At 55.1% G+C, this 27,973-nt stretch overlaps 4 protein-coding genes across 7 annotated transcripts in view; 2 read left to right on the top strand and 2 right to left on the bottom strand.

Moving 5' to 3' along the window:
• MYRF (myelin regulatory factor) overlaps window positions 1–659 on the top strand; it is a 30,847-nt gene extending 30,188 nt beyond the window's left edge. For both annotated transcript variants that reach the window (XM_068555255.1, XM_068555256.1), the window contains 2 exons: window positions 251–325; window positions 507–659. In XM_068555255.1, the coding sequence (XP_068411356.1) occupies window positions 251–325; window positions 507–587 (156 nt within the window). In that variant the 3' untranslated portion in view covers window positions 588–659. The remainder of the gene's footprint in view (window positions 1–250; window positions 326–506) is intronic.
• A 2,923-nt stretch (window positions 660–3,582) lies between these two features.
• On the bottom strand, window positions 3,583–6,957 carry TMEM258 (transmembrane protein 258). The gene is made up of 4 exons (XM_068555903.1): window positions 6,881–6,957; window positions 4,928–5,037; window positions 4,301–4,437; window positions 3,583–3,688 (listed from the first exon to the last, which is right to left on the bottom strand). The coding sequence occupies exons 1-3, from the start codon at window positions 6,881–6,883 to the stop codon at window positions 4,311–4,313; spliced, it is 240 nt and encodes a 79-aa protein (XP_068412004.1). The 5' UTR covers window positions 6,884–6,957; the 3' UTR covers window positions 3,583–3,688; window positions 4,301–4,310.
• Window positions 6,818–9,938, top strand: FEN1 (flap structure-specific endonuclease 1). The gene is made up of 2 exons (XM_068555902.1): window positions 6,818–7,338; window positions 8,042–9,938. The coding sequence occupies exon 2, from the start codon at window positions 8,060–8,062 to the stop codon at window positions 9,200–9,202; it is 1,143 nt and encodes a 380-aa protein (XP_068412003.1). The 5' UTR covers window positions 6,818–7,338; window positions 8,042–8,059; the 3' UTR covers window positions 9,203–9,938.
• A 1,956-nt stretch (window positions 9,939–11,894) lies between these two features.
• FADS1 (fatty acid desaturase 1) lies at window positions 11,895–26,097 on the bottom strand. 3 transcript variants are annotated; one of them, XM_068555507.1, is made up of 12 exons: window positions 25,753–26,097; window positions 23,703–23,813; window positions 22,936–23,133; window positions 22,165–22,266; window positions 21,933–22,061; window positions 18,145–18,205; window positions 16,610–16,686; window positions 15,591–15,688; window positions 15,320–15,416; window positions 14,990–15,069; window positions 14,757–14,882; window positions 11,895–14,409 (listed from the first exon to the last, which is right to left on the bottom strand). In XM_068555507.1, the coding sequence occupies exons 1-12, from the start codon at window positions 25,942–25,944 to the stop codon at window positions 14,358–14,360; spliced, it is 1,323 nt and encodes a 440-aa protein (XP_068411608.1). In that variant the 5' UTR covers window positions 25,945–26,097; the 3' UTR covers window positions 11,895–14,357. The 3 variants fall into 3 exon arrangements, with proteins under 3 accessions (XP_068411608.1, XP_068411606.1, XP_068411607.1); XM_068555505.1 differs by having other exon boundaries at window positions 14,990–15,200; XM_068555506.1 differs by lacking the exon at window positions 25,753–26,097 and adding an exon at window positions 23,982–24,293 and having other exon boundaries at window positions 14,990–15,200.
• Between the last annotated feature and the right edge of the window lie 1,876 nt (window positions 26,098–27,973).

Here is a 27,973-nt window from a genome sequence, read left to right on the forward strand (position 1 = left end):
AAGAGACCAGCGGCTGCGGGCCCCCGGGCGCCTGGCACGCAGTACACACAGACGGTGGGTGCTGTTGCTCCCCGAAGCAGAAAGCGCGCCCTCCGATCTCTCTTCACGTCTCTGCTTCTCCGCTTTGTAAACCGTGCCACAGAGCCAGGGCTGCGACGGCCATGGCGAGGGATGCCGGTTGGGATGGGGCCGGGGGTGGGGGGCTGCGCAGCTCTCCTGACCCCTCTCCCCCCCTCCCCCCTCTCCCCAGGGCACCTCCCACCAGTGGCCAGTAACCATCCTGTCCTTCCGCAGATTCACCTACCACTTCCGGGTGGCACTGCTGGTGAGCACTGGCACCCTGTCTGCCCCCAGAGGTTCAGGGTGGGGCTTGGGGGAAGAGGGGGGGGGGGACTGAAGATCACATGGCGGGACACGGGGCAGTGTCAGGCGACGTCAGTGGGGGGAGCGCCTCTGGCCCCCACCCCTGGAGCCACCTCACTGGTTCCCACTGCCCTTCCCCCCAGGGTCAGGCCAACTGCAGCTTGGAGGCCCCGGTCTGGCCGGCCGCAGACTACTACTTCCACTTCTACCGCCTGTGTGACTGAGCTGCCCTCGGAGGCAGCGCCACAGCAGGGCCCGGGGGTCCCCGGGCGCCCCCTCCACACTGGATACCATGGTGTTACACTGGAGCCCGCCGCTGGCACCTCCGCGGAGGAGGTGAGGTGGCTCGGCCCTCCCCGCGCCTGGTGACACTGGAAGTCCTCACACTGGAGCCGCTAGTCCTGCTGGCGGCGCCCCCAGACCACGGAGGGCGCTGGAGGGAGACCTGCGGGCCCAGGCCGGCCCGATTCACGTGTGTCCGGATACGGCCGATGGAGGGCTGGCGGGCGGCAGCGCCCCAGAGGCGGGGGAAGCCCGTGACTCGGCCCAGAGCCCCCCCTTCCTGCCTCCCCTTCTGCGACTGGGAGCCACCCCTCTTTTGGAGAGAGGACCCATCCGCCTTTGAGACCGGCGGGGGCTTGGCTCGAGCCCTCAGAGACTTGGCTGGACCCACGAGTCAGTGGAGGGCGGACAGCCCTTACCCTTGAAGCTGCTCCCTGGGGAGGGCTAGGTGGTGGACTTCTTAGGGTCTGACTGTTACTAGACTTGGACTTCTAAGCTTTAAGCACGGCCCAGGAGGTCTCTTCTCCCTGGGAGAGCTTGGCTCCAAGAGCTCCCAGGGCAGCTGAAGCCAGCCCTGGATGGGCTGACCGCGTGCCTTGTGTACACTTAGTGCCTGGCTGAACCAGGGGAGCCTGTGGGCCAGGTAAGCCTTGGACCCTTGAACCTGGAGTATCCCGAAGGGAAGGAAGTTCCCTGTGAGCCCCCAGGTGGCGTTGCGGCCCCACGGCCTGGGCCCCTGGGAGCTTCCAGAGCTCACAGAGGTCTCTGAGCAGAGGAGCGGGAATCCCTGCAAGGCAGCAGGCCGGTCTTGTCTGGTGGGTGGATGCAAATAGCTTTTGCTGTTATTAATGAAATAATTACTAAAATGCACTTAAACCAGGGCAGGAGTGGAAGGATGGAGATGGAAAGCCCGGAGTGGGCCAGAGCCCTGGGGGGACACTTGAAAGGCAGGGCCCTGGCTCTGATCTGTCCCAGGGAGCCTTGAGACACCCATCCCACTCCCTACCACCAGGAGTGGCTTTTCCCTCCACTCTTGTCTGCTGGTGGCCTCACCTCCCCGGATTAAAGGGCTCCCGTGCTGGGCTTGGACAGCCAGGCTGGGGGCCCCGTGCTCGGCAGTAGTCCCAGTTCCGCCCACTCCTGCCAGGAACAGAGTGGTGGGCTTGGGTTACAGAAGTCTTATCTCAAGTGCCAATGTTAACCTTTCTTAGTGGGTATCTGGAGCTTTCTGAGGCCACATCCAGGCTCACGGAAGGAGAGTGGAAATCATTTCGCCGTGTCTGCCATGGGTTCAGAAATGGGGATGGAAATGCCGTCCTCGCCTTGTGATATTCTGCCACCTCTTTGGGAGCCAGGCCTTGCCCCATCTACCTCTCATTCTCAGCTTTGAGTGGGAGGCCTTTCTGTGAGAGACCGGAATCTTGAAGAAGCCTAGGAACCGCGGGCCCCCTTCTGCTAGGGATGTCAAAGCACTTCTCCTCGGGATAGGGAAACACAGGGGGAATGGGGGTAGCAAGGATACCTCGCCTCCCAGCCCCCTCCCCAGTGTGGCCCCTCCCTCCGACATAGGAATTACATGGCTCCCCACACCATGCTGGCGGCCGAGGCCTGCTTAGCGCTGCTCTGTTCTCCTTCCTCCCACTGGGGGAACCCTCCCTAAATGCCATAAAACTACCGAGCCCTGCCCCTTCTAATAGGATTCTGGGGGGCTTCCTCAGTGGGGGCACAAGTTCTTGGACCGCGGCCCCCCTGTACTTAACTGGAAGGTGACCCTCCACTGCCCCCTGGAGCCATCTGGACACAGCATCGCCCCAATCTGGTTGGCAGCTGGCTGTTTCCATGCCTGGGGAGGGGGTCCTCAGTGCTGTTTGGGGCCAAGGGGGGGGGCGGGTGGTCAACCTTGGACTAAAGTTGCCTTAAGCCCAGTGAGGGAAAGGGGCTTCAGGGAAGGCCAGTGGGCCACCTGCTGGAGGCTGACAGCTGCCTGGTGGGTGCCGGTGAGTGGGTGTCTTGGCTCCATCCCCTACCCCTCCCTTCCTCTCTCCCCTTTGCATCTCCCCTCCCTTCCTCTCTTCCTACAGCATTTACTCCTGTAGCCACTGGGCCGATCTCCCCCACGCTTCAAGCTGTACACAGCGCCTCTCAGTGCACAAGTGCCCCTGCCCACGTTCCAGCCCCGGGAAAGCCTGCGTGTGCATAGCGCGCCCCTTCCCTCCCACTTAACTCCCCCTTCCTGCCCCTGAGCTTTGACTCATATTTATCGCGTACCAACTCTGACTCTGGAGTGGGCAGAGGGAAGCAGCCCCAGGCCTGCTTGCTTCCTGTCCCCTGAACTGTTCTTTTCTGAAGTAAATATACGCATATAAATAAATGTATAAACACTGCTTTGTATCTGAGCTTGCCTCCCCGTCTTCTTGAGATTGTTCTGGTGGCAGATGGGGTCGCCTGTGGGCCTGGGACCAACTGGGGCCCCTGAGCCCGGTGGATGCTTCGTACCCCATTAGCCCTCGTAGCTTCAGGCCGGGCTTGGGAACAGGATGCAGCAGCCCCTTCCCCTAGCCACACCCCATGGACCTACTGCTGCCCTGCCTGCGTTAAAAGTAGCCACCTTAGGGAAAAGCTGAGCCTTTCGAGGGTCCCCGGCACCACTCAAGAGGAGGGGACTGGCCCAGGGCAGACTTGACTGGTACGGGTTCCTACAGAATTTTACACTAGAAGCCACGGTGGAGGGCAGGCCCAGCCCCTTCCTGTCCACAGGTGAGCCCTCAATTCTGAGGATAAGACACTCCCCATATCCCTCTCATAGGCAGAGGGCAGGGCTTCCCAGCAGCAGGAACCACCTGAAAGGCAGGAGAAATGGGAAGGGGTGGGACTGGGGAAGTCGTGGGTCCCAGCACCTGCACCACTCCCACCCCCAGGATGGGCACCAGGCAGGGCTGTCACACATCTGCCTTTATTGTGAGCAGCAGGTGGGACACTTCCGGCATAGTAAAAAAAACTAATTTACAAAAGCAGGGATTCAGTGAAGCCGCCTGGCTGGTACCTGAAAAAGAGGGGTATCAAAATGAGAGCAGTGACCCTTCTTTCCATCAGCTTTTCTCCCCAAACCCCTATGCTCCTGGGGCAAGGGCTGATGGGCACAGTCCTTTGAAGCAGGGCCACCAGAGCCAATTGACTCTAAGTGACCTGTTTGGTGGATCATCTGCAGCAAGGTTGCGGGTATTTTTTTTCAGTCAGTTAGTCAAAATGTATTTCAATGACTGAAAACGTTGAAACTAACTAAAATGCTACTCCTGGCAGCAAGTCCAGGATCCTGGCCCCTTGCTGGGTCACTCCCCAGAGGCTCTCCAATCACTGTGTACGACGGGTAAGAACGCAGATGTGTAACCACGGGAAGCCTGTGCCCACAGCCCTACGTAGTATACCCCAGAGCCAGGTCGAGGCCTCGGACAGTGTGGAGACCTCAGAACTGACAAAGGTGGTCCCACTTGGCTCAAATCCCCATTAGGGGACAGGGAAAGGGGCACGTGTGTGGTGTCCCTATCCGTTCTGCTGAGTCTCACTCCATTAACTGAGGGGTCATGCAGGCCCAAGGACCCCGCTGATGTGGGCATGGGGAGGCCTCTCCAGCGTCCCACCCTGTCACTGCTCTTACCCTTGGGAGCTCATACGTAGATGCCGACCCAGAGCAGCAGGAAGAGCACTCCAAAGCCCATGAAGAGTGAAGCCACCAAAGAGATGAGGAGCTCTTTGTAGATATCTCGAGTGTATTTGGTGGAGGTGACCTCATAACTGGCAGGGCAATTAAGGAGAAGCAAAGGGATGGCTGGTCTGGCTCCGGGCAGAGGGGCCCAAGAGGTGACCTAGACTCTGGTGCTCCTACCACCCTTCCACCACCCATGAAGAAAATGAAGCCCAGAGGGGTTAGGTCACGCAGCTAATGAGCGGCAGAGCTGGGACTGGCCCTCGTACCTCCTGACACCTGAGCACACCACTCCTGACACCACTTTCTCAACTTCAGGTCCCCATACCTATAGCCTCCAGTGCAGCCAGGCCCTCTGCTCACCGTCCTGGAATACGGAAGAGCGAATTGAGCTCACCTGAACCTGGAAAATAAGGCCACAACCCGACTTTGGACGTCAACAGCCTTCCCTCAACCTCCTTACCATCCCCCATCGCCACACCGGAACAAAACTGGCAGGGTGCATGTACCCAGCATGGTTCCTCCCTCAGTTTCCCACCTCACTAATTCTGGCCCACTGGCTGCTCAGTGAAAGGATACACGAAGAACCAGGCGGTGAAGAACATGCCAATGGCCAACAGCACCACGGTCAGATGCGGAAAGACAGCCGGGTTCACTGGACTGGTGTATCTGCTCATGGCCTCAAGCTCCTAAGGGAAGGCGTGAGGTCAGAGCCATCAAAGAATCCCATGACCTCAATCTGGGGGGACTATGGGGTTATCACGGAGCCTCGTGCTGCTGTGACTGCTAGAAGCTTACTTCAGCTTGGGAAATGTGGAAATCCTTCAGAACCACCGTCAAATGATTCCGTTTGGGAATGACAACAATTACATCTTAAACTAAGGCGGCACTTCGTCTTTTCAATATGAGACAAGAAGGGCAGCTGAGAGTCAGAGGCTGAGGCACAGAAGGTGACTGATTAGCTACAGATCAATGGTCCTTAACATTTTCTGAGGCCACCGGCCACCATGAAAAAAACGTGATGAAAGGTATGGACTCTTTGCCTGGGACAAACCGCATCCAAGAAAAAGTTTGCTTATAATTTTAGGAGCTTTATGGACCCATGTCTGTAGACTTCCAGCTCAGAATCCCTGCTGAAAGACAGACTCTGGACTGGCACCCAGATCTCAACTCCTAATCTTGTATTCTTCCCACTACACAATTAAGGAATCTCAGGACCTACAGGCAAAAGACATAAGTTAAAATTCTGGGGCTTCACTGGTGGCGCAGTGGTTAAGAATCCGCCTGCCAATGCAGGGGACACGGCTTCGAGCCCTGGTCCGGGAAGACCCCATGTGCCGTGGAGCAACTAAGCCCGTGCGCCACAACTACTGAGCCTGCGCTCTAGAGCTCGCGAGCCACAACTACTGAAACGCGCGTGCCTAGAGCCCAGGCTCTGCAACAAGAGAAGCCACCGCAATGAGAAGCCCAGGCACCGCAACGAAGAGTAGCCCCCACTTGCTGCAACTAGAGAAAGCCCAAGTGCAGCAATGAAGACCCAAGGCAGCCAAAAATAAAATAAATTAAATAAAAGTAAATAAACAAAGTGATTATAATAACAAAGTGATTATAATAATAACTCTCTCACAAGGCTGATGTATGATTTAAGAAAGGCGACAAACGCAATAGCATCTAACTCACTGCCTGGCATAGAGTAGTTGCTCAATAGGTGTTTGTTTCCCTCCCAAGGTTATAGGGAAGAATATGAGATAATGCTTGTGAAAGAGGGCTGTAAACGTGAAGTTCTGTACAAATGTTAACTTCCATTGTCACCCACCAGCCAACGCTTCTAAAATCCAGAACACAACAACTCTAGAGAAGTAAATTGACCTCATTGTTCTCAGAGACACTGGAATTCAATTCAGTAAACATTTATGCCCCCCTAAAAATGATAAAGACAATCGCTGCCATTGATTGAGCCTCCAATTGCTGGCCCCGTGTTTGGCACTGGAAATACAAAGATGAATAGACATCATCCCAGGGCTAGAGGCACGTCAGATGGTGGTCACTAGGAGGCGTGGCAAATAACAAGTCCACGACACGTGGCAAGAGGTCTGTACATAGGTTGCGAGGCTCCCAGGAGAGAGAGGACAAGTGCCCGAGACAGTTGTTAGTACTTCATCAAGAAGGTGACTTTTGCCCGGGACCGTGTAGTATGAGTACGAGTTCGGCAGGCGGGAAAAACTTTCCAGATAGAGGTAACAGATTGATCACAAGTAACAGAGAGAAAAGCTCGAAGGTATTAGAAATGCTCCCCATGCTCCTCATCCTTATAAACCGTTAGATCAGAAACCCAATGCGATCAAAACCTCAGCCTAAGGACTCCATGGCAAGGGGCTTCCCTTCCCCGCCCCTCAGCCCAAGCCGAAGGATCCAGGAGCCTCCAGCCCTCTGCACCTCGGACATCTGAGGCTTCTGCGAGAAAAACAGGGCGCGGGACGGGCCCCGAGGGGTCCCCAGAGTCCCATCCGGAACTCCCCTCAACCCTCTCACCATTTTGCCAGGCACAGGGTAAACCGCCGCTCAGCCACCGGAAGAACACGTCGGCAGGAGCAGGCGCGCTGTTCAGCCGGAAGAGGAAGTGCAGCTGCACAGGTGGCATTGTGGGATTTGTAGTCGTTTGGTTTCGGGTGTGGCAGGATCTGGGGCCTGCGGGGCGACCGTGGTGCAGTGGGAGCCAGCGGTAGAGAAGGGTAGGGTCGGCTCGCTGAGCGAGTCCGTTCACCCTGGCGGGACTGTTTGTCGTGAGAGAAGCTGGCCGAGAGGGCCGGGGCCTGTACTACACTTCCCAGGAGGCTGTGCGCCGCGGCAGGTCACGTGACGGGAGCGCGGGCTTTGGAAGGCGGCGGAGTGAGAGGGTATCAGCGGCTAGTGCCTAGGAGGCGGCGGCGCTGAGGAGGGAGTTGAGCTGAGATCTGTCCTGGGCCACGCCGGAGCGCCCCAGAGGCCAGGTGAGACCCTCCGGAAGCGTCTCCGAGAGCGGCGGGCCGTTTTGCCCCGGGTGCTGGGGAAGGCCGGCGGCTGCCGCGGGCTGGGCGGAGCGAGCGCGGGATTCGCAGTCAGGCGGGCCCGCCACTTTTCCCGCTATGAGCCCCGGGCCAGTCGCTTAACTTCCGAGCCTCTTTCATCATTTGTAGAAAGAAGATAATTCCCAGCTCATGAGGTCGTTGTGTATTGTGACTAAGCTCCTGGAGGAGAGACATTTTTTTGAGCTGCACTCGTTCACATCCCTTTCCTGCCTGCGTTTGTCGGACGCAGCGGGAGGATGCCCGGCTAACGAGGCGTTGTCCCCTCGGTCCACGTTCTAGCAAAGCAGGCAGCTTGAGGCACGAACCAAAGGATCGAGTGGGTTCTGCAGGGAGAACGTTTACAGAGCACCTAATGTTTGTCGGGGGTTTTTTGTCTGTTATCTCAGTTAACTCTCAGGAGGCCTTAGTATTAATTGAGTGGACTTCCTTACCGGACTGTACGTTTCTTGACGATGGGAGCCTTGTCTTGTTCTTCTCATCTTCCGAGGTGCTGACTTGGTGTCGTTTTGTTGTGCTAGATACGTTTAGCCGAGGGCGTGAAGTTGGTGAGATAGCACCCCTGGTAACCCGTCCTCCTTTTGCATCCTTTAAGTTCCTCCTTGTCTTACCTGCCTTTCTCTTTTAGCTGTCTCTCTGTATTGCTATGGGAATTCAAGGACTGGCCAAACTGATTGCCGACGTGGCCCCCAGTGCCATCCGGGAGAATGACATCAAGAGCTACTTTGGCCGCAAGGTGGCTATCGATGCCTCCATGAGCATTTATCAGTTCCTAATAGCTGTTCGCCAAGGGGGGGATGTGCTGCAGAATGAGGAGGGTGAGACCACCAGCCACCTGATGGGCATGTTCTACCGCACCATCCGCATGATGGAGAACGGCATCAAGCCCGTGTACGTCTTTGACGGCAAGCCGCCACAGCTCAAGTCAGGGGAGCTGGCCAAACGCAGCGAGCGGCGGGCTGAGGCGGAGAAGCAGCTGCAGCAGGCCCAGGCTGCTGGGGCCGAAGGGGAGGTGGAGAAGTTTACGAAGCGGCTGGTGAAGGTCACCAAGCAGCACAATGATGAGTGCAAGCATCTCCTGAGCCTCATGGGCATCCCATACCTCGATGCGCCCAGCGAGGCTGAGGCCAGCTGTGCCGCCCTGGTGAAGGCCGGCAGAGTCTATGCCGCGGCCACCGAGGACATGGATTGCCTGACCTTTGGCAGCCCTGTGCTCATGCGGCACCTGACCGCTAGCGAGGCCAAGAAGCTGCCCATCCAGGAGTTCCACCTGAGCCGGATTCTGCAGGAGCTGGGCCTGAGCCAGGAGCAGTTTGTGGATCTGTGCATCCTGCTGGGCAGCGACTACTGTGAGACCATTCGGGGCATTGGGCCCAAGCGGGCCGTGGACCTCATCCAGAAGCACAAGAGCATCGAGGAGATCGTGCGTCGGCTCGACCCCAACAAGTACCCTGTGCCAGAAAATTGGCTCCACAAGGAGGCCCAGCAGCTCTTCCTGGAGCCCGAGGTGCTGGACCCGGAATCTGTGGAGCTGAAGTGGAGCGAGCCAAATGAAGAAGAGCTCGTCAAGTTCATGTGTGGTGAAAAGCAGTTCTCCGAGGAGCGAATCCGCAGCGGGGTCAGGAGGCTGAGCAAGAGCCGCCAGGGCAGCACCCAGGGCCGCCTGGATGATTTCTTCAAGGTGACTGGCTCCCTGTCTTCAGCTAAGCGCAAGGAGCCAGAACCCAAGGGGTCTGCTAAGAAGAGGGCAAAGACTGGGGCAGCAGGGAAGTTCAAAAGGGGAAAATAAACGGGTTTCCCTTCATTATACCTCCTTGACCCCAGAATATCTGCCGTGTTGTACCCGCAAGAGCTGGCGCTGGCGAAACCTCCGTGGGGGTGGGGAGGGGCTTGCATTGCTTCCCTAGCACCACCCTGCTCAGTAGTGCTTTTCCCTTTGTTACTTGATCTCATGGCAGGAAGGCCACAGAGGTTTGTTGTTTTCTTCTTTTTTAGCTCAGGAAAGTATGTCAGGCTCAAGCCACCTCTCAGGCAATTTAATGGACACTGAATCCATTGTTAGTGAAAGTGATAGCAGCAAGTTTTGAAGAAGAAAGAGGGAGATAAATGGTGGAGACAAAAGACTGGAAATGATTTCCTGCCTGGCCAACTGGTGGCTGGTGGGAGGTGACCGTGGGACTAGACTGTGCTTCTCTTTGGCTCAGCCGTGACCCACCCTGAAGGGTAGCCGTCAGTCAGGAAGACGCAGTCTTAAACAGATGGGAAGAGCTGCCGAGAAATAAGATAGGCAGAGTCCCTGGAGTTGGCAACAAGGGTTTGATTACCAGCTGTGTGTCCTGAGGTGGGCAGAAACTTGAACTTGCTATGTACATAACTCTAGTTTTTACAGTGGTTATTCAGAGGCATGAAGTGGTGGTGCTTCACATGGCCTCTGAGGCAGTTGAGTTGAAACTTTGGGATAAGATGCTGGGTTTTTTGTTGTGAAAGATATGAGGAGAAAAGAGTCAATAAAATTATAAAAGTAACCAGAATGTCCTGTTCTTTGAGAACATTTGAAGACATCTCAAGTGCCCCAGGTTTCAGGCAGTATAAAATATTCTTTTCACTCCAAGTTAACGTGCTGGAATTGCACTGTAGTAATGGGTGGTTTGAGAGTGGCCACAAGATGGCACCATCCTCCATAGAATGGCCAAAGCAGCTTTGGCAGTACTTCAGCCATTTAGAGGATGCCTAGTTTATCTTGCTGGGAAAGGAGTTTTAATAAATTGAACGAATTTCTAGTTTTCCACCTACTGTGTGAGATAGAGGAGCTCCTTTGAGAAATCCTCACAATTTAGATCAACTACTTCATAGCATCCAAGCATTTACTTTACCAGTTTGTAAATCGTGAAAGCTGCCATTCAAAAATCACTTTCTTAAAAAAAAAAAAAAAAAATCACTTTCTTGTTCCCTTTGTGACGTCAACTTCAGGTTACTGTATTTCATAGAGGTGGAATGTTTTTGTACTGAAATTTTTATAATCCTAATAAAACTTGATGGGGGCTGTCCTGTTTGAGTTTCTAATTTTGTAGCATTCCTATCACTTACTGCCATTTAAAGTTAACCAAGGACGCTTAAGTGGTCTGAAATTTAAGTTGACAATATTTCAACAGATTAAGCAGGTAGAAGACTAAAGACTAGTTTTCAAACTCTTGATCTTAGTTATCTGTTCACTGCTCTGTCTCTAGCAGTTGACAAATGAAACCAATTTGCCAGATTGAAGCAAGCCACACAACTTATTTGAGCTCTGTTTTTTTTTTTTTTTGGCTGCACCACGCAGCACGTGAGATCTTCATTCCCCGACCAGAGCTCAGACCTGTGTCCCCTGCAGTGGAAGTGTGGAGTCCTAACCACTGGACCGCCAGGGAATTTCCCTGAGCTCCATTTTCTCATTCAGGTAATTTGATTCTAAGCCTGCAGTAATGGTGATGGGGCCCAGAGGTGGGAAGACTTAGGTGGCGCTTAGCCACTCAGCGCAGTGGCTCTAGTTAAGGGCCTGTCCCCTGTGGTAGCAGGTAGCGTGGTTGGTTTTCCTTCTGTTTTTGAAGTTGAGTTACCTGGTCTTTTCCAGTTTATTAACCACTGCAGGGAAAATCAATCCTGCAAATTCTATTCAGCACTTTTTTAAAAAATAAATTTATTTTTATTTATATTTATTTTTGGCTGCACTGGGTCTAAGTAGCTGCGCGGGCTTTCTTTAGTTGCAGCGAGTGGGGGCTACTCTTCGTTGTGGTGCGCAGGCTTCTCATTGCGGTGGCTTCTCTTGTTGCAGAGCATGTGCTCTAGGCACGCGGGCTCAGTAGTTGTGGCTCACGGGCTCTAGAGCGCAGGCTCAGTAGTTGTGGCACATTAGTTGCTCTGCGGCACGTGGGATCTTCCCAGACCAGGGCTTGAACCCGTGTCCCCTGCATTGGCAGGTGGATTCTTAACCATTGCGCCACCAGGGGAGTCCTGGCACATTCTAATATTCTCGCTTGGAGAGGAGAGCTGTTCTAGTAGGGCAATGGTTAAAAGGGCATTGCTTTGCAGTCCAGCTCTGAGGTGTTATGCCTTACAGAGATTTGGGCAAAAAGGAAACTTATGGAGACTACCTACACAGACTATCAGTTTAAAAGGGTGAGGGCATCGCCTCATGGTAGAAGGAAGCAGTGCACTAAACACTAGAATTCGCTAGCGCGCACAGTCTAGCATTGGAACACGTGGGTATCACGGGAATGGGCTGGCCTTTCTTCTCCTTGCCACAGCCCACCTGTGCCTTGGTGTTTCCACAGCAGCCTGATGACCCTCCCTCTGCCCCAAGGGACTTCGGCAAGGGGGGACTCAGTATGGGGACTCATATTCGGAAAGAAGTGAGAGCCAGAGGCGGAGAGTAACTTGTAGCAGAGGTACAGGGACTCCTGTCAACAGATGCAGGAGAGCATCATGGATCGTAACAGCCTTCGTTTGGTCAAAATTACCTTTATTTCTCAGTTTTTACTCCACTGGCATGTGGTGACAAAATTGGCACACACAAAAAGGATGCTGATATTGGGTCTAATTAAAATGCCTCTGGCAAAGTGGTAGGAAGATGGAAGTAACAAAGATTAAGCATATAAGTTGGAGCTTTTAAAAAGTGAGTTCAAACGTTAGTTCTGCCACATCTATGACCAGAGGCAACTTATCCTCTCTAATCCTGTTTTCTCGTGTCATTGTTTGGATTTGCGATCACTCATGTTACCTTGCAACGTCTGAGCTTTTTGTCACTAGCCTGTCCCTTTGTGGCCATGTGGGACCACAGTGGTCCAGGCTAAGGAGAGAAGGCCACAGTGGTTGAGGTGCTTTGAGGGCTCAGACTTGGCTCAGTAAGTTTCACTAGCTTTGCTCAGATTGGGCAGCCTGGGCCCAAAGCCAGATGGCTTGATAGGCTGGGTTCAGCACCTATTCTGGAATGAAGGAGCCAATGAAAGTAGAACTCTCCAATTCTGCTCCTAATTGTTCTACCCAGACTGTTTTAAGCCAGCTTCTGCCCAAATGGGAAAGATCTAAAATCTTCTGTAACCTGTTCTGCCGTGTGGGCGTGTGTGTGTTTAAGTCTGTCTTTGTCTTGACAAACCTCTAAGTAATCACAACAGCCTTTCCGTTAGAGGTGGTGCCTCTAATCCCACCCCAACATGCCTTAGGACCTTCATCTCCCTGATTACCATTCTCATCTCCTTGCCATTCCTTTCCTAAACTAAATATGAATTCTCCCAGGTCTCTGCTTTTTCCTTGTAGTTTAAGGTACTTTCTTTCCAGTGTCCAAAATGCTCAATATGCTTCCAGTAGATGCTGTTGGGACAGGTGAATGATCCCCTCACCTCACCTGCAAGGCTGTGGGTGTGGGAAGGGGAGAGGGTGTGAATGTTGGTAACCCATGGGGCACAGTCCTGTGTTCACTCTAGAGATGGGTTAAACTGTTTCTATCTTTTAAAGAACCAGGAGATTAAAAAAATTCTATTTCAGTATTAGACTGATACACCTTTAAGAGATTCTCCTAAATTCCTACCCGGTCTCCAGCAGAGAAAGGTACTTGAACAGAATTGCCAGGGTAAGGATGCTGAAGGGCAGCCATGATGATCACAAACGTCTGTGTTTTTCCCTTCCTATTTCCGGTTGGAACTATGAAGTCATTACACTTAACCCACTGCTCCTGCTCAAAAGTAATGCTGTAACATAATTTAGGTTACGGAAAATCTCGTACAGCCCTTATATTCTTTATGACTGAACCCTGCGTTTTCGTCATGACTGGTAATTCACCCTCTCCCAGCTTGGTCACTTTGTGCTCACTAACTGCTACTTTATTAAATTTGGAATTACAGGTCGGGGAGCAAAGGGAAACCACTGGGAGCCCGTTTGTTCCTATGGAGGAGAAGACTAAGCGCCCCGTCTGCCCACCTGCTTATGGAGCAAGAAGTAGACTCCCCATCCTAGGAGTGTTCTCTCCCTTGGGTGGTGGTCATTCGCTCCCTTGGGTGGTGGTCAAAAGAGGTGAATCAAAAGCTGGAAGGATTTTTAATGGCCAGCGGCTCTCTGCTGGCTGTTTTGGCAAGCCCTGGGACCTTATGCTCCTTTGGTACCCTGGATGGAATGTGGGACCAAATCCTGTAGTGCCAGCATCCTTCAGGGCCAGATGCCTCCAACACCACAGCCCTGGCCTTTGCCCTCCCTGCTTCTAAAAGTGGAAAAATTGCTTCTCCAGGAGCCTGAGGCAGACATGGGTCACACCTAGCCCTAGAGTGAGCCAAGCTGCCAGGCCTCAGGTGCTAATGCTTCCTTTCTAAATCTTGCCCAGAAGGTTCAGCTGCTCTGTCCTACTCCAGCCTGCGAACCTCTGAGGTTTGCAAGCAAGAGTGGAGAAGGCACTGAGAAGTGGACCAGTGGGATGAGCTCCTCCCTTTCCTGGATGGCATTTTTTTTTTTTTTTGGCCACACCACGCGGCATGTGGGGTCTTCGTTCCCCAACCAGGGATTGAACCCACGCCCCCTGCCTTGCAAGCACAGAGTTTTAACCACTGGACCGCCAGGGAAGTCCCCTGGGTGGAATTTTAGTGCTAAATCTCTTCCTGATTTCTGGGCTCGGTAGACCCTCCCTATTCTAACACCCTCCTGACTCCCTCTTTGGCCACCAACCACTTGCATCTGCTAAACAAAAAAGGAAACAAAACTTTCACATCCCTGTCCCAACAGCTCCACCCCTCCTTCCAGGGGGCTTGCGCACCCCTCTTTGGGTCTCAGATCTGTGCCTAGAAGATAAAGGGGAGGGGTTTGAGTCAGAGCCTTTATCTCCTCAAACCCACCCCCTCTGAGTGTTAGGATTGTAGTGGCATTGTCCCCAAGCCCCCCTCTGCTTTGGCTCCAAGGCTCTTCTTCCAGATGGGAGGCTGCTCTTACTGGTGGAGATAGGCATCTAGCCAGAGCTGCCCGGACTCTCTCAGTGAGCTGAGGGGACAAGATGGGAGCAGGCGGTGAGGGAGACAGAGTGGAGAGGAGCCCCAAAGCCATACCCGCCAGAAGTGCAGCAGTGAGGCCCTTCCAGAGGTGAGGTAAGGCCCCCTTGACGTGAGCACTCGCCTCCCCTTTGCTTCTGAGAAAGGGCTTGGGCCATGGCACTGAGAGCAAAGGCCCAAAGTGGCCACAAGACCAACAGAGCACCTGGCCTTGGTGACCTCCATTCCAGACGACCTGGGGACACCTTCCTGTGGCTCCCACCCCATACTTCACCACTGACCCCACTGCCCTGCCCTCTTCCGGCCCTCCCAGCCCTCTTCCCAGGCTCAGATACTCACTGGACAATGTCGGCGAAGGCTGAGAACAGGGGCTTGGACTGGTACTCTATGCCATGCTTGGCACACAGGGACTGCACCAGGGGAGCCACTCTGTGGTAACTGTGTCGAGGCATCGTGGGGAAAAGACTTCACGGAGAACAGGGGACAGTCAGTGGCTCCGGCTCCTCTGGCCCCCCATCCCCCTCCTACGTGGACCCTCCCCAGGTCCCTGCTTCCCAGGCCTCCCTACTCACTGGTGCTCAATCTGGAAGTTGAGGTGGCCACTGAACCAGTCATTGAAGGCCGACTTATGGACATTGCATGTTGCCTGGAGCTGGAGGAGAAGGTCGGGGGAGCGTGGCTCTGGGTACCAGATGGAAAGGCCAGCCCAGCCTTCTCCAGGCAAAGCCGGCCCGTCCCTGGGTCACTCCCTTCTCCACGTGGTGGCGGGAGAGAAGCTTCAAGCTAACGAGGCAAGGTTTGGGAGCGTCTGTTGTTACCACCGCCCACCCCCTACCCTGGGTCTGTGCCCATCCACCCTTCTTATTAGCTGCGCCCAGGTCTTCCAAGTGACTGTCCCTCACCTGGGTGGAGACCCAGTCCACGTTCCTGTCGTAATCAATGTGCATGGGGATGTGGTTCATCTGTGTCACCCACACAAACCAGTTGCTTTCCAGGAACCTGGTGGACATGGCACCCAGACAAAACCAGTACAAGCAGAGCCCAGGGTTCTGACTCTCGTTCAGAAGCTGCTCCAACCCCGCCACCTTCCCCAGCCAACGCCCCCAGACCAGACTGGTTACTCCCACACGTCTGCTGCTCTGCGCCGCCCCCGCCGCCCCCATCAGGTACTACCTGACCATGAAGAAGAGGCCCAGGAAGCCTTTCAGTCCCAGCAGCGGCACGTAAGTGAGGAAGATGCGGACGTAGAAGCTGATCATCCAGGCCAAGTCCTGCAGCGAGAGGCAGAGCCCTGTGGCGGCACAAGGCACCTCGCCTCTCACGGCACTCGTTCCTCTGCGTGGAGCCGCCATCCTCCCCGGTCCTCAGACTGGAGGGCTCACGGCAGCCTCTCTCAGCTGCCCGTCCGGCACCATCTAGCTCCGCTCCGTTCCTAGTGGCGCCCCCAGCCCGCCGTGCCCGTTTCCTTCACAGGTGCCAGGTCTCCCCGCCTCCACTTCCTCCCAACCCGTCGCCTTCCTTCACCCCTTCACTCACTTCTACGCTGCCAAGTGAGTCTTCCAGGTTCGTGGCTCAGTCTGTGCCAGTGCCCTGGTCAAATCGCTGATCGGTTTTCTGTACCACCCTCCTCCCCTGACACCCGAGTCCTCCACCACATGTCCAGTGCCCAGATTCGCCCCTTAACTCCCAGCTTCTCTGCTCAAAGTCCATCCCGACTCCCCCGCCTCCGCCTGTCCTCCAAGGCCAGCTAGGTAAGTGACTTCGCGAGGTCTTTTCTGATGCCTCCCATCCAGCCGGATGCAGTCAGGCCCCTTTCGAAATCCCCAAACCTCCTGCCTGTACCTCTTGTCTGCTGTCAACCACATCCTGTTTCATCAGAAGTTTCCTGAGTGAAGGTGCCGTCTCTTTTTCATCTTCCCCCTCCCCAGCCCGGCCCCTGCTTTATGCCGAGCACAGTAACCTCAGGAGATAACTCGCTGAATTATTTTAAATAGGGCATCAGGAGTCAGGTTGCCTGCTGAGCCCAAATCATCTCACCTAGAGATAAGGAAGGGTCTATACCTGGCTCTGTCACTTGGCTCTAAATTAGGTCTGGAATAAATCTCAGTGGGACCGCCCCTGGAGAACCCCCTTCCCATCCCTCAGGGTACTGGAGACAAAGGATGTGGGATTTGGGGGCCATGGATACTTACCACCCACTTCTTCCTCTGAATGACAAAATAGAAAATATACCACTGGAAGTAGAGAGGCAGCAAGGCCGGGGGCCCAACTGGGGAGGAAATGGACACGAGGGAGGAGGTGTGAGCAGCACTGAAGGGTCACTAAAGGGCCAGCTGGCGCTGGACAGACGGCCTCCAGCACAGGGCTGCCCCTCTGCCATCTCCTCCTGTTGCCCCTCCAGCCGCCTCGGCAGTCCTCAACCCACTGGAACCGACAGGCGCTGAAGGTGGGCATGAATGCAAGTCTGAAGAAAGCAGAATCTCCCAGTGGATGCTGAGAGGGTGAGGTGGGGGGAACGTGGCATTCTCTTCCATGGAGAAGGATGGATGGGGAGACAAGCTCCACACACGGAACTTGCTCTGCTCCCGTGCCTTTAAAAAGGTACTGCTCATCCTCCCGGAGTTGCGCCGCCCGCAGCCCTGCCCCTACCAGGGGCCTTCCTCCTGGCCCTACGCCTGTCCTTGCAATCATCTGCCCTGTGCTCCTGGCTGCTCCACCACGCAGATGAAGGGACAGGAGCAGGAAAGTGTGCGTGTTGAGTGGGGGGAACCCTGCTGATCCTTCACAGGCTGTAAGCTCTCTTCCCTGGACTAGGGAAACAAGCTTGTGCCACCCAACCTGAAGCAGCCTGGAGGTCGGCTGTGGAGAGGGGCGGAGGAGCGTCTCTCAGAACTGGGAGTTGAAGTGGGTCCCGTCCTACGTGCTCGTCGGTTTCCTTCTGTGTCCCTTCTCTGCAGGGCCCTGTTGTCACCTGTGAGCCCGGCATTACAATGCCCACACATGGCTCTTCTATCCTGACGTGCCATGAATTCTAACCTTTTTTCTGGACGTTTCTGCTCCACCCTTCTACCCCTTCCCCCTTTCTCCACAGGGATGGAGTAACAGGCAGTTAAGATGAATTCCTTTGAACAAAAATGGGATCGATGGACTCATCCCCTCCTTTCCTTTAAAAATTTGAATTTTTAAAAGGCTTTAAAAAATTTTAGGCATTATGGAGATTTTTAAAGCAGGGAATATACACAGCAGTCTTCAGAAAGAGCTTAAGACGACCACAGCAATGTTTTCTCCTCAGCTCCCTCTTCAGGTCCAATCCTCCCATTGCTAGTCTATCTATCTACCTTTGTCCTTCTGGGTGTTAGACTGTGTCCCACTGCGTCACCTTGGCCCTGGCCTGTTTGACAAGATTTAAAGTGAGGTTTCAGGCTTAGTCGGGATGGCCCCCCACCATTCAGTTCCCTTGTGGAAGCCAGGGTGGGGCTGGAGGAACTAGTTTGCCCCCAACACGAGTGACCTTTGACCAAACATCGGCCTAACTCTTGACTTTGCCCCTTGAGAAGGTAGACTGCCCCCTTGCAGGGGGCACCCTGTTCCAGGTGGAGAACTTCCTCCAGCCTTCACTTCAAGTACCGTAGTCCCGGGAGGGGCATTTGCTCCTCACATCCTTTCAGCAGCCCCTGCCGAGGCAGCACCCCACCCCGTGCCCCCGGTGCTGGACGGGGACACTCACTCAGGAAGAAGTATCTGTGCTGGTGGTTGTATGGCATGTACTTTTTCTTCTGTTTCCCAAGCTGTGAAGGAAAGCAAACACACATCAGCACCCACAGGCCAGTCACCCATTCCCCTCCCCTTGTGACCTTGGCTTCTCCCTGCTCAGGAGCCAAGGCCTCCTGCGGGGGCCGTCAGCTTGCTGGCGCCGTGGAAGGCTCCAACAAGCCCAGCCTTACCTCCAGCTCCTGGCGCGTGAAGCCCGGGCTGCTGGATTTGCCAAGCGCGCCACACCGTGGCCGCAGCTCGGTGGCCCACACCCACACTTGGCATGGGCACAACGGAGCCTAAAGGTCCTCAGTACTCCTCGTGTTCACCCCGAGACGCCCCTGTCAGGTTTCCAGGCCCCTCCACCTCCCCTTCCTTTCTCCATCTGGTGCTTTTTTGACACCAAGGTCTCCACAGACAACAATTTTTACCCTTATAAGGGCCAGGATCCCCTCTACATCCAGCCCCTGACCTTCTCCAAATCTTCTGGTCTCTTCAAATGTCAACATGAGCTTTATAAAATCCCTTGAAAGCTAAGCACAGTTCGGCAAATATTTGTGGAAAGATTACCAAAATCAGCTTGGCAATCTGAAGGTTCTGGCAAGGTTTTCCCCAGCGGCTGGTGGTGATTTTGTAAGCTGAGTGGCCGTAGAGACAGGCTGGGGCTGCCAGGCTAGCCAGTCAGTCCGGGTCCCCTAGCGGGAGCTCTCAAAACCATGACAGCGAAGCTCTGCGCTCGTGTTCAAGTCATGGCTCCTTCTGTTCCTCGTGTCCTGGTTAGTTCTGGTGACCAGATGACCACAGGGCACAGGAGGAACTCTACCCCAGAGCAGAATGCCAGCTCGCCCTTCTTCCATGAGTCCATCTACTGTTTTGACAGAACATTTACTGATACCTTATCCTGTGTCAGGCACTTCTGCTAAACGAAGCCTTCTTTCTCCATTAAGTGATTCATGCAACAATTTATTTATTGAGCATCAATGTGCCCAGCACTGTTCTAGGTGTGAGGATACAGAGATAAATAACACAAAATTCCTACCCTCATGGAGCTTATCACCTGAGGAGAGGAAGCTGGTGATAAATTTGTAGACAGAGCTCAAGGTAATTACAGATAAAAAACAAGAAAATACGACAAAGTGAGGTAGGCCGCGTTTTGGCTAGGGTAGTCCTATATATATGGCCTCCCGGGGCCCTGACATCAGAACTGAGACCTGAATGGTGAGAAGGAGCCAGCAATGCAGACATCTGGGGGAAGAGCATTTAAAGCAGAGCGAACAGAGGTTTGGGATGTTCAAGGGGCAGAAAGAAGGCCAGTGTGGCTGGGAATGTAACAGGGGAGAATAGTTGATAAAGCCAGAAAACTAGGGACGGCCACATCATGTTGAGCCTTAGCCCTGGGAAGGCCGCAGTAAGGAGTTTAGATTTAATTCCAGTGGGGACGGGAAGCCCTGGGTGGCTTTCAGCAGGTGGCACTATCTGCTTTGCGCTTTAAAGGCTCACCCTGGCTAGAGGTGGGGGAATGAACTGTAGAGGGCAGGTGGAGCTGAAGGGAGACCAGTGAGGAGGCTGGAACAATGATCCAGACCTGAGATGGACCAGACCCGGGGATGGGAGGCAGGGGAGAAGGAGAAGTCGATGGATTGGGGTATGTTCTGGAGGCAGCAAGCCTGGCTGATGACCTGGAGGTGGGGGTGAAGTTCATCCCATCCCGAGCAACATTAACTGAGGTATGGGGGAAGCCGGAAGAGGAGCATCCCCGTCTTGTTTGGTGGGGTGCATGGGCAGAACCCTGGCCTCCTTACTTTGGGACTCTGAGGGAAGGGAGCCCTGTCCGCTGGCTGCCTCTTCGAATGGCAATCAAGTTAGGATTGTAATGGCCATTACAACCCTGATAACTGCCCCACTGTGTTTCAACTCTTGGAGGCCAGAAAGGTTGTATTTCGGGTGAAGTGTCCCCTGCACTTCCTTGTTGTCCAAGAGAGTTGGGAGGCACTGGGGCGGATGCTACTGGGTCAGCCCAGGGATCAGTGCTCAGTCAAACTGGACCCAGTGAGGCTGAACCAAGCGCCAGGCAGCCTGTAGCACACGCATTTCCTAACAGCCTAACCTCAGCCTCATAACTAGGCAAAAAAAAAAAAAGTTATTTTTTTCCCAGAGCATTCTCTATTTTTAGTGCCTGCAGATAGGCGTTTCCTAAAAACCTTAGTACCAAGAAGCAACAGAAGCAGTGGTGTGAGAAGATTCTCTTCCACTTAAGACTCCCATCTTTTTTAAAAAATCTTCTAGTGACACCAGAGGTGCTACCAGAGCCTCATGCTCTGCCCAGTAAATAATCCACACCCTCTAAGGAGCCACCGGAGCCACGGGAGGTCAAGGCTGGTTTGTCATTCGCACACTGTTGGGCGTGGAGCAAACCAAGTAAGTCCCTATTTAGGAAGTGGGAAAATTAGGACCTTGTGGCCAGCGGAAACACAAGCCTCAAGCTAGGGGCTCCTGGTGCTAGGACAGCCAGTGCTGCCAGAGCCTTCCCCCAGAGGTCTCCTCATGGCCAGAGAGGAGAGGAGAGCCAGGCTATCTTGAACTCATGCCTGGAACTGAAGTGTATTTAACAACAGTTTAATTCCTGGCGTGTTGAAATGTTATAATGTGTCACGAAGTGGGGGAGGGGGACCTGGCAGAACTCCGACTATAGTCTAGAGCCTTGGGACAAAAGGTTTTATTTTATTATTATTTTTTAATGTTTTGGGTCAAAGGGTTTTAAATTAACTTTTTAAAGAATTCCACTGGCCACTCTCAGCCGTCCATCGCTTTACGCTCACTAAAGGCTCACCAGATCTCCACCCACCCCCAGGCTTTAGCAGCTACATTATAATGGTTGCTCACACCCTCAGATGACAACTCAAACCCAGTGCTGGGGCTTCCCTGGTGGCGCAGTGGTTGAGAATCCGCCTGCCAATGCAGGGGACAAGGGTTCGAGCCCTGGTCCGGGAAGATCCCACATGCCGCGGAGCAACTAAGCTCGTGCACCACAACTGCTGAGCCTGCGCTCTAGAGCCCGTGAGCCACAACTATCGAGCCTGCGTGCCACAACTACTGAAGCCTGCGCACCTAGAGCCCCTGCTCCACACAAGAGAAGCCACCGCAATGAGAAGCCCGCTCACCGCAACGAAGAGTAGCCCCCGCTCGCGGCAACTAGAGAAAGCCCGTGTGCAGCAATGAAAACCCAACGCAGCCAAAAATAAAATTAAAAAAAAAAAACAAAAAAAACCCAGTGCGTGCTGACCACCCTGAAAGTCAGGCTAGGATCAAGCGGGTGGGAAGAATTACTCAGTGAATGAATAGTCTAGATAATGGGCATCAGAGAAGAGTAAGCCAGTGTAGCCGTTGCGTAAGAGAGAGGATTACAAAGTGCAGGGGGCTGACTGCCTGGGGTGGGAGTGTCTAAAAAGCACCTGCAAGGAGGGCCATCCATCACCTTCGAGGCCGACAGGGTTTACACAGCAATCTGGTCATCCTTTGGGTCCTTAGCAGCGTGGGGTACCTTTCTGCAACAGCTATTTGCTGACTTGAACTCATGAGGGAGGACAGGTGAGTGTCCTGGGCAGCCTGCTTACTGCCTGTGGCGTCCCACAACTTCCAAACAGCCAGCCAGCCCGGCCCCAATGTCTGGCCCACACTGACAGCACCGTGAGCACTTCCCCGCAAGCCCTGTGTGCTGCCTGGTTCCCATTCTCCGAGACCTTCACCGATACCTCTGCTCACCTCCACAGAGAGGATCTTCCCCAAGGCAAAGAAGAAGGGGTGCATGTTGATGTCCGGGTCTTTGCGGAAGCAGTTGGGCTTGGCATGGTGCTGGAAGTGCAGGTGATTCCACCAACTGGCAGGGGCCCCCTACAGAAAAGCGGGGCATGAGTATGGAAGCCTGGTGCCCCCCCTCCCCCAGGCAGCCCACTGTTGACTGGAGTTTCAGAGAGCCCCTCCCCATCCCATTGACCTTCAGGTGGCCAATCACGAAATGATGTAGCAGGTGGTTCCATGTAGAGGTGCTGAAGACGGACAGGTGTCCAAAGTCATGCTGCAGCCAGCCAGCCTGGGCCTGGGTGAGAAAGGCTAGCGCTGAGAGCAGCCCACCAGCCCCGCGTCTGTCTCAACTAACTCGGCCTCTCTCTCTTCCTTCATCTACCTAGGCCTGTGCTGGCCTAACTGAGCACATCAGGAAAGGAGTCAGGAAGCCTGGGTCCTGCTTCTGGCTCCGCCACTGACTCACACGAGAGCTAGGGCAAATCACTACCCCTTCCCTGTTCTTCAGTGTCCCCAGCTCTGGAGTTCTGTGACTTCCACTGGACTGAACATCCAAACTACGGAACAGGACAGAGTGACAAACTCAGGCAAGTAGAAGGCTTAACTAATGGGTTCTGACAGCCAAGTATTAGGGCCCCAGCTGAGAAACCAGAATCTTGGTTCCTGGCACAGCTGGACTGTGACAGAACCTGAACATGAAGTTTGAGAGGAGAAACGCCACGGGAAGAGGGGAGCCCTGGGAGAAGCGGCTGGAGAGGCAGTGGGAGAAATGAAGGTGCACACGTGGTGAAGACGAGCAGATGAAAGCCACACACAACGGAACGTGTGCTCTTTCTGCACCAACTCTCCCGCATGTCCTCAGCTCTGCCCTGGTCACAGGGCTCCTCGGCCTCCTGAGGGGTACAAAGAACTTTCCCCGTGGAAGCTGAGCTGGCTGTGTTCTTGACAAGCCCAGGGCTCTCACCTGAACTGTGCTGAGCAGCACTGCACAGAGGAGGAGGGGCAGGAAGGACGTCCCACAGAGCCAAAGAGTGAGCCAGGCAGCGGCATCCAGCAGCAGGATGTGCAGCAGGTGCAGCAGGAAGAAGACAGGGTTCGCCTTCATGAGCCCCATCCGCTCCACCGTGGCCTGCAGCTCCCGGAACTCCTCAGTCAGCTCTTTCTGTAGAAGAGTGGAGATGGAAAGGGCGTTATTCTCCCCAGATGCAACCCAGCACTGGAGCCAAGGACCCTCTTAAGCTCAAGGCCCTCCCACCAAGTTAGCTGAGGGAAGCCCACGGTCCTAGGTAAAGATACCACAATGCTGAGGAAGGAATGACAGGAGGTGCTATGGGATCAAGTCTAAGAGCATGTGGTCTTTGGAGTTAAACAGAATTCATTCAAGCCACCGCTCTGCCACTTAGTAATGGCGTGATCCTTGGCCGAGTTGCTTAACCTCTCTGAGACTCAGTTTTCTCATCTGTAACTGTGTGTGGATTATATGATGTTACGCTTGGCACAAAAGAAGTGCTCGGTCGATAGGTCTCATGTTGAGGATGGGGATGGTGGTGGTGGCCTTGTGAGAACCACAGGTTCCAAAGCCCTGCAACCCAGTGACTATGCAGGAGAAGCAAGGATCTCGAGATTCCCAAGAACTACTGATTGTGGTCACCTGTGATCATATCTAGGCCTTCCTTCTACCCTCTGCCCCTCAACAACCGCAGGATCTCCAAACAGCAAACGGGGTCTCACATTCTTAGTGGGCTCAAAGCTGGGCTGCTCCGGAGACAGTTCTCCAATCAGGAGAGAGTTCATATACTTCCTCACAAGGCCCTTGTTGATGTGGAACGCCACAAAGGGATCCTGCAAGTTTGGGGAGAAGGCAGAACAGTGAGCAAGTCAGCCCGGCCCCCCAAGACTTGTGGAAGGCTCACACCAAAGACCATCCTCCTGATCCAGCAAGGAGGCTGTACCCAAGTTCAAAGAGACCCCACCCGCCTCCAGGCAGCTGCCCTTTGAGAGTGCTCAGACCTGTCCCTGGTGTCCACAGCTCAGGATCACCCAGCAACTGTGTTCTAGCAAGAAGGGTAGGTACCACACCAAGGAACAGGAAGCACGGGTAGGGCGACCACAGAAAGACCTGCCTGGGCTGGCCTTTCCTCTAGGTGTCTCATGAAATGTGCTGAGGAAGACTCCCGGTGTCCAGCTGGAGGACTTTTGCATTTCTCCCCCTTCCCTCCGCTGCTGTTCTGGTTGGGGGTTCCGTATTTCCCTTCCCACTCTGAACACCCCCTGCCCTAGGGCACTAATTTTGGTTACGCAAGGTGGGGTCCTCAGTGACTAGATTAACGAGATTAATGTCCTGAAGGTCAGACAGCCCCAGGCCCAAAGCCACAAGCTTGGAGGCGGAGGGAGCCGGGGCGGAGCCGGCGGCCGGTGGCACCACACATCCGGACCAATCGCGGTCTCCGCTGCGGCCGGCCCCGGCCCTAAATCACACTGCAGGAAGCCTGCTCCGTCTACGCATGCGCCAGTCCACACCTTCGCCTTCGGCCGCTGCCTGAGCTCCCCAGTGGTTACTCCGGAGACGAGCACAGGCTCAGGCCTGGACTCCTAGGCCAGCCGCGTCGGAGGGAGGGGCGGGTCCTTAACCGCGTTAGGCTGCACCGCCACATCACGGGAACCCTAGTGGCCCGAGGCGCGCTCCGAGATGGCAGGGAGAAAGCTGGGGACAGTGGAAGGGGTCACGCCGCTTGGCGAAGGATGGGGGAAGGATATAGGGGGAGGGGACACGGCAAAGCGAACGCTCCAACCTTTGGGTCCCAAGGAGTGGTCCCCCAGCTCTCAAACCCAGAAGGGAAGTGCTAGGTGCTTTAGTTCCGAGAGCAGGTTGTCTAGAGAGGGAAGCAACAGAATCGGGGCTGGGACGCGCGCTGGCCCGCAGTGAGGCCTGAGGGAGGAGGGATGCGACCCAGCACCGGGCCTACAGCCCAGGACTGCAAACCGCTGCTGGCCTGAGGCTGCGTGACCTTCCCACAGGATTCCAGGACTGTTCCAGGGCCCTCGCTAAGTGTATGCTGATGCAGCCCCCCCCCCCCCGCACCCCCACCTTCAGCACGCTGCTCCCACTCTTTTTTGTGCACGAGCAGGCGCTAGCCCTCTCTGGCCGGTGCTGCCCCTTCCCCACCCTCCGGTCTTCACCCTGTGCCCCTGCAGCGGGCAGCGGGCACTAGGTGGCTTCCCCCCTCAGGAAAATCCCCGAGTGTGGTTCCCTCGTTCTCTGCCCTGCTCACGCTCGCCAGTCTAGTCCGGCAGGCTCGGTCCAGACGCGTCTGCGCTTCCATCCCAGCCACCCAGACAGGTCAAGACTTGATCCCTCTCCCTGCCACTGACCCCTCCTCCCTCGGTCTCAGCAGTGCCGCCGTCCGGGGGTTCCACATCCCCGCTGTCCTCCCTCCTACCCCTGCTCCGGGGACTGCCCACGCCTGGGGACCGCAGACTCCTGGCAGCAGACGGAGCGCACGGACCGATGGCGCGGCCCTTTGTTTGTGCGTGCACATTGCCGGCCTCCCTCCCTACCTACTCCCCAGACTCCACTTTTCGCAGCCTCTCTCCTGCCCTTGCATCCTGTTTTCGCAGCACACCCAACCACCTGGCAACCGGTACGCTCCTGCGCCTCCCGGCTTCTCCCCGAATTAGAGCGTTCGGCCCTGAGTGCCAAATCTCTTGTCTCGCGCGCTGAGCCCCAGGCTCCGACCGCCCGGCCCCGCCTCCTCCCGTTCCCTGGTCTGGCAGCGCTCACCGTGGCGTCCTGCCCCGCGTAGTGGCTGATGACCCGGGAGCCCCCGGGGTGCTGGCGGGTGAACTCGCTGATGTTGTACACCTTCCGGTCAATCACGAGCCACCGCTCTTTGTCGCGTCCCGAGCGCTGCGCCACCTCGTCCCAGGTGAAGTAGCGCGGGGTAGGCCCCTGGGCCGGGGTCTCGGGGGCCATCGGGGCCGGGCGATGCCGCGCACCGACTGGGCAAGGGAGGTCAGGCGCGCGCACGGGACCCGCGGCGTAGCGCGCACCGGCCTCGGTGCTCTGGGAGCCGGTTCGCTGGCGCCCGCCTAGAGCTCGCCGCCCGCGCGTCGGGTTTTCAGCAACCGAGGTGGTAGGCGCCGAGCCCCGCTGCGCGCGCTTCTATTGGTCGAGCCGCGTGGCGCGGGGACCGAGTCCCCGCCTTCCCGCCGGCCCCGCGCGGGCGGGCGCTGCAGGAGGGTCGTGGCAGGCCGGCTGAGCGCGGGGACGCGCGCCCCCTCGCGGGCTCTTTGCGGGGGTCGCCGCCGGACCCCACTCTCCGACTCACGCCTGTAGCTCACAGGGGCCGCCGCGGGCAAGATAACGGTTCCTGTGGAGGCTCCTGGGTGCGGGGCCCGGCTCGCGGGGCGGCGGCACCGGGTGCGCGGGCGCCCTGGGCTACTAGGGTAGGGTGGGCTCGGCCGAGCCGGGTGAGTGGGTGCATAGAGGGCCGGCCTCGCGGCCTGGGAGGCCTGCCGGGCCCGCGGGGTTGGAGATTGAGGGGTTTGGTGAGGGGGTGTGGAGAGGGGTTGCCCCACGGGCTTCGTCTTTGGGGTGGGGGCGTCCTCGCCAGTCTCCCGACGCTGACCCTCCAGAGATCCACCTGATGAACTCCCGCCTCCTCGCCACGCCGCTCCACCGGTTGTGCGGCTGGAAGTTAAGAGCCTGAGAACCCTGGGCAATTATCTTAAAACAGCGTAATTACGGTTTATCGGTGCTGGGGTGTGGGAGTGGTTAACGCTTTACTTTGCTCGGTATAACATTAAAAATGCCCCACAATTTTCGTAACTCTGTGTGCCTTTTTTGTTTGTTTGCTTTTATTTTTATTTTTTTTCAATTAACTGGGATCCTTAAATAAAAGGAAGTGGCCTAGCATCTCTGGACCTCTGGGAGGCCCTGTGTGAAGAGCCTGGGTCTTCCAGCTGAGGCATCAATGCTCCATCCTGGAGGAACCTGGGAGCCGTAGGAGGCCTTTAAGTAGAGAGATCAGGGGTTCAGAGCTCTGAGCTTTAGGAAGGGGTGAACACAGAGGCTGGGGCCGGGGGTGGGGGGTAGTCAAGAAGCTGTTAGAGTTATGAAGAGATTCAGTTCACGTACTAAATTTTATTTATTCAAAAAACACTTTATAAAGCACTACGTGCCAGGCACTGTTTTTAGTGCTTTGCAAACATTAACTCATTTAATTCTCACAAGAACTCTTTGAGGTAGGAACCTCACTTACAGATGGAGCAATTGAGCCACTGAGAGGTTAAGTATTTTATCACACAGTGAGTGGCAGGACTGAGCTTCGAACCAGCCTGTAGCTCTGCTGTCTCTCCTCTGATTATACTAATGGGATTCTGCAGCCAGGGGAAAGGAAGCCAAGCTTTATTCCATGCACTTGAACTAGGGTCTTTGCCCCTAGGAGTCAGGAGACTAGGAGAAATACAGCTAGATTTCTGGTAGAAAAGGACCTTCATCCATTCAACCCAAATCCCTCATTTCTTGAGATATGAAAATTGAGGTTCAGAATGCAGAAGGGACTTCCCAAGTTCCCAAGGGGAAGCTCCAGTTAAGATGCCAGGCAACTGCACCTTGCTCAGGAATGATGGTCCGTGCAGCTGCCCCTCTGCACAGCCAATTTTCCACTTAAATAAAGACTTTGCTGAACAACTGCACGGTGTGTAACACAGGAGGTGGGGGGCAAGGGGCTCGTGAACGATGAACTCATGGGATTTCCTTAATGCAGTTGTCTTCTTCTTGTTGTATAGAGGATAGACACCTTACAGACCAGTATATTAAACCTACTATTTAACAGATAAGGTGACTGAGATCCAAAGCGTGGGAGCCACACATTTAAAAATAGGACATCTGGGGCTGCAATTTACCCTAGGACTCATTTATACCTTTTAGTTCCTCTCTGCAGGAGTTCCTAAACAGTGGGTTCAACGAACGCGTTTGATATAAGTCCTCCCTGGTTCCA

The sequence above is a fragment of the Eschrichtius robustus genome, chromosome 11 (genome assembly GCF_028021215.1).
Source record: "Eschrichtius robustus isolate mEscRob2 chromosome 11, mEscRob2.pri, whole genome shotgun sequence".
In the NCBI taxonomy this organism is placed as follows: domain Eukaryota; kingdom Metazoa; phylum Chordata; class Mammalia; order Artiodactyla; family Eschrichtiidae; genus Eschrichtius; species Eschrichtius robustus.